The sequence below is a fragment of the Cynoglossus semilaevis genome, chromosome 12 (assembly GCF_000523025.1).
Source record: "Cynoglossus semilaevis isolate Cse_v1.0 chromosome 12, Cse_v1.0, whole genome shotgun sequence".
Classification (NCBI taxonomy): domain Eukaryota; kingdom Metazoa; phylum Chordata; class Actinopteri; order Pleuronectiformes; family Cynoglossidae; genus Cynoglossus; species Cynoglossus semilaevis.
In genome coordinates this window covers 1,250,716-1,260,184 of record NC_024318.1, presented here as the reverse complement: position 1 = coordinate 1,260,184, position 9,469 = coordinate 1,250,716, and the positions used below count along the sequence as shown (strand labels likewise).

At 44.0% G+C, this 9,469-nt stretch overlaps 1 protein-coding gene across 1 annotated transcript in view; it reads right to left on the bottom strand.

Moving 5' to 3' along the window:
- Positions 1-9,469, bottom strand: part of LOC103386940 (EH domain-binding protein 1) — a 122,140-nt gene that overhangs the window by 64,719 nt on the left and 47,952 nt on the right. The window contains exon 11 of the mRNA XM_025060929.1: positions 9,286-9,442. Coding sequence (XP_024916697.1) covers positions 9,286-9,442 — 157 coding nt within the window. The remainder of the gene's footprint in view (positions 1-9,285; positions 9,443-9,469) is intronic.

Sequence of the window (9,469 nt, the reverse complement as noted above, 5' to 3'; positions counted from 1 at the left end):
ACGATAGTTATCCCGATACGACATACTGCGATACTTTAGCTACGGCAAAATATTGGGGTTTTTTTTTTTTTTTTTTTAGAAAAATGTAAGAGTGTGAACCTTGTCTCAGACATTTGGAATCACTAGAGGAGAAAGAAAAGAAAAAGAAAACGAGCCAAAAAAAGTCTTAAAATCTTGAATACTTGCAAATGCATGCAGTTCTTGTACAATCCACTAGTGGTCGGAGGTTTAATTGCACCAAAAAAAAAATGAACCAATTCCATGAATACTTGACTGTTAATTGTTCATAAAACTGTGAAATATCTTGAAACAAAATATCACAATATTTCAGGGTATATATATATATATTTTTTTTTTTTATTCCCCTAGTGAAGAGGAAGTTTAGACTCAACACAGGAAATGACACATTTCACGATTGTTAAATGATGGTTAACTTATCTGTGATTATTCTCACATTTGTTCTGTTCTAAATCGACTTTAAGGAGAAGATATATTTTGAGTTGTCCTGGAAAAATAGGGGAATTTTGTTTCCTACAAATATCCAAAATATATGTATAGTGTTCATGTCATTTAACGCAGGTTTATATTAGTCAACAATAAATGTAGAAAATAAATATATTCTGTATAAGGGTCTGAAACAACTGAGCATTGTTTCGTTGTGATTTGTCCATGATGGAGACAGGAACGACTCGATGACTGCGATCCACGTTTTTACACGGCTCTGTGTGATCAAACAAAGTAGGAAAATATGTAAACACCGCACAAACACTGTGATAGTGATGCTGATGATGGGGGGCGGGGGCCTTGTTTGGGATCCACTCAAAGCAAACATTTTCCCCCCGTGAAGCGATACACGCGCCTGCAGACAAAGACTGAGGGCATCGCTGCAGTTGGCTCACACAGACGTAGAAAGCTACAAAATCGTTTTTTGCCTCCAGAGGTGTAAAGACGCAGAAGCAGCGGGGGAAAATGGAGGCGTGAGAATAAATGACGGTGGAATGGAATTGAAATAAAAACCCATTCATTGAAAAATACATACATACATACACCGTCAGATGACACACAGTTCTGAGGAGGTAGGGAACAAAGCAGTGGTTGTGCCAGCCCGCAGCGTGCCCATCCGCCCGCCTCACGTGTAACACGGGGACATTATTCGGAGCGAGCGCCGGCTTTAGCTTGTCACGGAAACAGCTGTAGCATTACCCACACTCACGCCTCCGCAATTCAGCTTTGGCTCAGGGCATAAAAAAAAACCACCAACAACAACATCAGCGTGTAGACGGTTTGAAAGTGAAAGATGTTGTGTTTATCGGTGTATGAGGTGGGAGTCCGTGGTTAGAATGTGGAAAATCACAGAGAGAAAAAAAAAAAAAAAAACCAGAAGGCGTCACTTTACGGTTTTAAGAAATCATGTGTAAAGACTTCTCCTCTAGGTGGCGTCCATCTCTGTGGCTCGACCACATATGGAGGTATTTTTTAAAATAAATATAATTGTAGTCAAAGTGTCATCGTAACTTTTGGAATCACAAGAGGTGAAATGAAATTATTTGCAGGATTTTTTAGATAAACATATTAAAAAGAATCTTAATAAGAATCTTCAACTCAAAGTCTCAAATACTTCGCAAAAATATATGTTGTCCCTGTACAATCAACTAGTGGTCGGAGATTTAAATGCACCACAAAAATGAATCAATGCCATTAATACTTACATGTTAAACCTAAGGCTGACATGAGGTGGCGCTGATGAGCAACATGGAGTCAAGTGTCAAACACGAGCGACAACGAGCAGCTAATCAAAGCGAATTTTTAAAAATCACGTTTCATTCTTGTCGACTGACAAATGTTTTCCCGTACAGTAGTGACATCACTTCCTCTTCGTGACTATTCCAGTTCATCGAGAACATGGTGCGTTCAAAGTTCTCCTCTCCTTGGTTCCTTCACAAACTTCTCATCAACCTTTGATGAATAAATAAGACTTAGCAGGGAAACGAAGGGCTGAGGCTGTAAATCTATAGAGTTTTAATCCTCCTTTTAAACGTCGTCTTCAACAAACAAATTAGTGGAGCGACGGATTCACAGATCGGCTGTGACGATAACGAAGACTATTTATCAACCGATCTAAGGCTGGGCAGAGAAAACTCATTAAAGAGGCCACATTAGGAATTATGTTCCGCAGGTAAAGAGGCTGACTCTGTGTGTGTGTGTGTGTGTTTTGACAAAGCGCACACACACACCCAGCCACTTTAGACTGCCATTGTCCAGTGCAGCGTTGGCTCTAAAGCGATGAGACGAGTGATAGCACAGCCAATTAAAATGAACATAATTACAAAGTCACCCCTTTTGACTCTTGATCAGAATACACACACACACACACACACACTGGCGCAGACACACACACACACGGCCTCACATGCAGGGGGAGGGGGGGGTGTGGTGCAGGAAGATCTAGATGTTACGACAAGAACGTTTATATTGATGAACGCAGGAAGAAATCAATGAGAAATATAAAAAAAACCCAGGTTAATGTCAGTGAATAAACAGATGAACATGTGAGGAAACACTTAACACTGGGTGGATTCATGGACCAATCAGAAACACAGACTGTAGTTATCGGCTCTGCTCCAACAACAACGACACATGAGCGTCAACGTGGACTAAAGTGACCACAGACCACAGACCACAGACCATCGACTACTGACAGGGTCCTACAGGAAAATATTTTTTTTTTTTTTTTACATTTACAACGTTTACATACTTTGACTTTTGCTCGACTTTGATGCCGCTTCAACAACTGAACTTTTTAAATGTCAGTTCCTGTCGTTAGAACTTGACCATGTGATTCCACGTCTTCATCCAGCTGTGATGAAGTGAAACGACTGAACCATAGAAAAAACAACACCAGCATCATCTTCAAGAGAACATCCACGAGACCGACCCCCCCCAGCCACCGACGGGCGGGACGGGCGGAGGACCACTGTTGGAGGACACTGTAGCTCACAACGGCACACACCTGCAGACAGTCACGATGAGTGGGAGGGGGAGGGGGAATCGGGGGGGGGGCTCCTGGGGCGTCTTATGATGAAGCAATTAAAGCCTTATCATATTTTACGCTCACTATCTTTTCCTTGAACACAGACACACACAGACACACACACACACATCTCTCTAAGGTGAAACACCACCCTCTCGAACCGGCTCTTACTTTGAAGGTCTCTCTCTCTCTCTCTCTCTCTCTAAACAGCGCAGGACGGTTGGTTTAATTCAATTAAAAGCCAACAGGGTCCACTTCAGGACGGAGAGGACGGCACGGCCTGAAACACGACTGAATGTGTGGGGGGTCTCAGACCTCACTGGGGCTTAAGGGGGTTTTCAAGTGCAGGGACTTCTACCTCCTCACTTGAGGGTCTCGCTTTGACCTCACCCCAAAATCCTGCATCTTTTTTTTTTTTTTTTTTTAAGCCCACACACACCTGGAGGACTGGGGCAGATTAAGACCAGATTAAGATAAAGTTACCCTCTTCTTCGGCCGCTATGTCATTCAAACCCTTGGCCTCTACGGCCGGTGGACAGAGGGACAAAAAGGTTCGGTTCATTCACGTACACACACATACGCACGTGCACGCACGGAGGCAGGCATGCACACACAAAAGGACTTTCTGGTCATCCTCATAAGCCCTATTAGTCTGCCATAGAGCCTCTCATAGCAGACATCAATCACGGAGGGATTAGTCAATTCCCTCTCTCAATGAGTGGCAAGGGAAACTTCCCTTCAACTCCAGAGCAGGTCCGTCTCCTCCGGAGATTACACAGCGATTTGTTTTCATTTTGTTCCATCTTCATCGTTTTTCTGTTTGACTTGCTTTTCATTTCGCTCTCTCTTGCCTCCGCGTCTCCTGCCTTTGCCTCCGCCGCCGCCGCTGCTTTGCAGCTTGTGAGGTAATCCTTGGCAGATAAAACTAAGGAGGACTTAACCAAAGGCAGATTACAAGCGGAGCTTTGTGGAAGGCCCTTCTTACACCAGTCGGAGTGGGTATTGAGGAGAGCGAGCGCTTTCGCAGTGCTTAACTTGTGAACTCAACATGTATCCAACGGCAGCGGAGGAGGTGGGGAAATGATAGGTGCCTTACAGTAGCAGGATCAAAATACACACACAAATCCATATTTTCACACACACACACACACACACACAGAGGCTTATTTTCATGGAGAATGAAACTGAATTCAAATCAGTCAAAACCAGAGCCTGAACCGACACATTCCTCAAATGTTGACAGTTTTTCTGGACGGACTCAAACCGTCCACGTCGTTGAGTGGTCAGAGAATGCCCTTACACCCTTTCTAGCTGACCTGATGACAGCCGTGCCCCGCAGCACGAACAACAACAGGAAGTCCCATGACTGGACCCTAAGACTGCAGACCCGAGGAGAAGGGAGAACCTGGTCTCTCTCTCTCTCTCTCTCTCCCACAAGATCCAATGACAGACCACGGCAGAAGGGAGTTGGGGAGGGGTCTGCACTGGGGCAAAAAGGAAGACATTGATAGGCAGCGACTTGGTCTTACTGCGCTGAAGGATTATTCTCCTAATATTACACGGCTTATGGAAAGGCCACTGTGGCCGAGGGGGGAACCGCGCGGACTTTAATATCTTGACCACAGAGGCGGACCACTTGGACCGTCGTCTCTGCTGATACGAACCGGTGGTTCTGTAGGAGAAACAACATTCTTTACCTTCAGTGAGAATACACAGCGTATCTACACAAGGCTAACGTTAGCTTGCTAACGACTTGTTGTCTTGATAATGTCGCGGCCAGTTTTGACAACGAGGTTTCAAACCCGCAACTACTCAAAGGGGGGGGTGTGCAGTGACAAGAATCGGGCGATACGATACAGGGGCAACGGTACGATACTGGAGGAGAGGTTTATTATTATTTTTTATCAATTTTAATCATTGTGTAAAGATGTGCTGCAGGTTACAGTCATCTAAAAATAACTTGAACTAGAAATAAGTTCAGTGACGACGTGGCCATTAAAGACGAGAAATCTTAGAAAAGGCAACGATCGGATTCTAAGACGACTGTCCTCGTCTCCTGCCCCCGTCGCCCCCCTCCCCCACCCTCCCCATCTTTCAAAAACATCACTTAGTCGTCACAGCAACCTTGGCAACACTTCACAGTGCCGATGCGCTCTCCTCCTGTCATGTACCCGGTAAAAGCTAATTAAGAAATATCGCAGCCTTCTGCGAACTCAATTAAACAATGTTAATTTATTCTAATTTCAATTTGGAGCCAGTCTGAACTGGAGGAGAGGCTGTGGAAACCAAACCTGGCAGAGGAAGAAAAGCTGTGGCCTCTGCTCCCCCCCCCCCCCCCCCACTCCCCTCCCCGGCTCTTCGGCTCTAACAACCTGAAAAAAAAAACTCCATTTAATGTGAACCTTTTCATTAACATAAGTAATCACCAGGCCCTTCAAATGAAGACGCACCTTGGTGGAGTGTCAGTTTACTTTGTCACCTCTGGAAAAAGAACCATTTAGTGAGAGAGAGAGAGACAGAGCGAGTGAGAGAGAGAGAGTTGGCGTTTCTCAAACAAACTCCACTCCGGCTACTTGGCTGAGAGATACAGTAAATGTTTGTCCAAAAGTCTCTCTCCTTTTCACAGACAATGCCAGGTTAATAATTCAAAATATATGTCAAGGACTTGAATACTCCAATTTGAATATTCCAAATTACATGGAGAAAATCAGCGTTTTAAGGTGAGTGTCTTCCAAGAATAATTTTCTATGAAAACTGGTTAAAAAAAAAGAGATACAACAAAATACAACAGTTAGAATTAACAATAAACTAATAAGCAGTTTTTCAACACTTTTTCCTTATAGTTATCTAGATGAATGGATGGATGGATGAATGAATGAATGGATGGATGGATGGATGGATGGATGGATGGATGGATGGATGTTTCCTAGTCTACTGAATTGGCTTATACAAACAAACTTCTGGGGAAAAAAACCCTAAAACTTTCTTCTCTTCAACCTTTACGTCATACACCACACACAACGTTTCAGACGTTTTTTTTATCCATCAAGTGACACCATCCGTCTCAGCTCTTTGTGAAAATGTGACGAGAACTCAACTCAACTTTTCTCGCCTACTTCCAACTTCTACGCACATGCAAATGCGGCTAATAAAACATGAAGCGGAAACCTGATGAAAATCCCGAGATCACAGCGTCTAAGTGCAGAACGGTCCGTCTGATAAAAACAGATGGAGATGAAACCAGAAATCAGCCCTGGGGAGAAGAGATGGACTGAAACCGACCCAGACGGGGCTCACGAGCCGCCCAACGGGAACAGGAACTCCTTCTCTTCATTTAAATTAATCCCACAGACTTTTCCGTTCTTAAGGATTCTGACTTCAGCTCCTTTTACAGATGTAAAACCTAAACCTCCGCCTCCTATACAGTAACTCCCAGACAGGAACGGACAATCGGAACGACCCGGGACACGGGCAGCATCAAACGAAGAGATCGAAGTCTTACATTTAAGAAAAAAAAGAAGAAAAAAAAAAGGTGTGAGGTTTGAGAAAACCAAGATGGAAAACGATGATTCTTGTTTAAGGAAGTCCAGAAAGAAACTAATTTAATTAAAATTCAAAGTCAAACATAAATCTCTGAACCTCAAAACACAACATCAAAAGTATCTAGATATTTAAATTCAAAATAACATTTTAGACACATTTAGTTCAGGATGAGACCTGGTTTCAAATGTGGATCAGTTTATCTGCGAAACGGATGAATTTCAAAACAGATCAGCTTCACATGAGCTCGACCGTTGTTGTCAATACTGAATATTATTATTATTGATACTGAAGACAGAGATTCCGTCACAGCACAGTAAGACGCCATGTTGTTCAGAGCTGAACGTTTCACACCTGGAAAACAAATCCAGTGTTTGGCGCCGTGGCCACGGTTCAGCTGTAAATCCCGTCCATATGTATAATACCTGCACGTGGACTAAGCGGGCGTTCGGCACATGTTCACGACATGTTCTGATTTTGCACAAGCTGTTGTTGAAGTGGGCGTTTTTAATGCAATGATAAGGAGGATGAATGACGGAAGGCAAAGTTCAAGGCAAAAAAACAAACAAAAAACATGTGTGTGTGAATATTTACACAAGAAGAAAAAACTTTTTTATCTTGAGAAGTCATTTCTGTTATATATTTATCCTTTTAAGCAACATTTCTCAGAACTCAGATTCTGACAAGAACATGGAAATTAATTGAAAGCGACCTTTAAAATGAGACAATGTGGAGGTTGGTTGTGTTTTAAGGGAAGGTTCAAACCGTGCGTTCTCTAAACTGAGCCCGAGGCCGTAGAAAAAAAACCTGATTAACACGTTCACGAGGAAACGCCGTCGCTGCGCACACGTTCTGCGTCGTGCCGCGATTCGTCGTCTTTCGTCTCGTCGCAGGAATGTCTTCTCTTAATCCTCCCTGACTTCATACATTCAAAGGTCATCTCACAGCCTACACGTGTACCTGTGTGTGTGTGTGTGTGTGTCTGTCATTGTGTCTTTTTGTGAACAACCTGTTCAGTATATGTCAGCACCCCCTGCAGGCCAGTATCCTTGTTTACTGCAAACATCCTATCTCTCTCTTCTACTCTCCGACCATCTTCTCTCTCCCTTCACTGTCTCCCACCTTTGTTTTTTATCTACCTCACCCCCCACCCACTTCCTTCCTTCCTTACCCACAATTGCAGCTCTTCCTCCCCCTTCCTCCGCCCCCCCCAGCCCCCCGCTCACCCCCGAGCTCCAGAGGCAGGGGCATCTCTTGGCGAAGTGTGGCCCACCACAGGCCACTGGCTCTGGGTAATTAAAGTGGTTTAGACCCCCTCACCCACGGTCACAGGCAACTGCAGCTGGGTGATAAAGGCACAGTGCCATAATTACATGGACGGCCAGCATCAGCGCCCAGCCACACTAAAACAGTCGGCAAGCCAGCTGCATGGGGAGGTGTGTGTGTGTGTGTGTGTGTGTGTGAGTAACTGTACAGGGTAAAGAGTGTGTTTGCATATGTGTATGTGCACATGGGGGGGGGGTCTGCACCTCCTTCTGATCGCTCTGCTGTTGTTAAGCCCCCTGTGTTTAAGCCCCACATAGACTCATTGGGCCTTAACACACACAAACACACACACACACACACACACACGCAGCCAATCATTCCCCACCAGTGGTCTGACTCCTGCCGTGAGTGTGTGTGACCATCAGCCATTTAATTAGAGCCAGACATGATTTGGTTAATTTAAATAAATAAATAAACAAACCACAACAGCCCGATAAACAAATACCTATATTCAAATGAGGAGCTGGGACTTTCATCAGCATAAAGAACGAGGCAGGAGATGGAACGAGAGAGAGAGGGAGAGAGAGAGAGAGAGAGGGGGGAGGGAGAGAGAGAGCTAATGTAAGGACCAGTGGAGGTGGAGGACACACACACACGGACACACACACACACAGGACACAAACAGAGGACAGAGAACAGGAGCCAAAAAAAAAAATGTTTTGCTAAAGCTAAGAGGGTTTTTAAAGTAGGATGTATGTAAAGCTTTACCGTAATATATGTAAAACAAAGCCACAGCTAATATTTCCATTTTTTACAAAACGTCAGCAAAAATACCCAAATGCAGCTTATATTTAGTTGACCAACATGTGTGTGTGTGTGTTTGTGTGTGTGTGGAGTTTTCTCAGTCAGTATGAATCTGTATATTGTCAAGAGAAAAGAAAAGCCATACAGTATATTTCCTAATAAAAGAGCATTTGCTTTTCTCCTTTTCAGAAAATAACTGGGGAATAATAAAATAAACTTCTTTGGACAAAGTGTCCACTTTAGATCAGGATTTGTCTGAATATTGTAATTGGTGACGCCTTGGCCCCCCATGTCTGTAGGCTGTTTAGAGCAGGGCTGTCAAACATGCGGCACGCGGGCCAAAACCGGTACACCAGGAGGCTCAATCCGGCCCACTTGATAACACTGTATCTTCATGATGCGAAATTGATATTTCATTAAATCTGAAGATTTTCTTATACAATATAATTATATACTAATATACTAATTGATTGAAATACTAATTTCTGAAATGCAGGAATAAAGATATAAAAAACAGCAAATGATGATGTTGTTGTTGTTGTTGTTTACGGAAACCACATTAAAATATAACTTGTCTCTGTTTTTTTTTTCTTTGTTTTTTTTTTGTACATTTCTTTGTGCAAATCAAGGAGAAGCCTGTTTACCTTGGGGGAGGAGGAGGCCAGCTCCCTCCCCAACACTGCTGCCACCGGACTGGGCCCGACAGGCTGGGTTTTCTCCCTGTCTGCACCAGGACTGGGTTTGGGAGCAGGTGGACTGAGGCCAAGACCAGGGCTAGGACCTGGGGGCTGAGGAGCCCGCCTCTTCTGGCTACCGCCCACCGCAGGG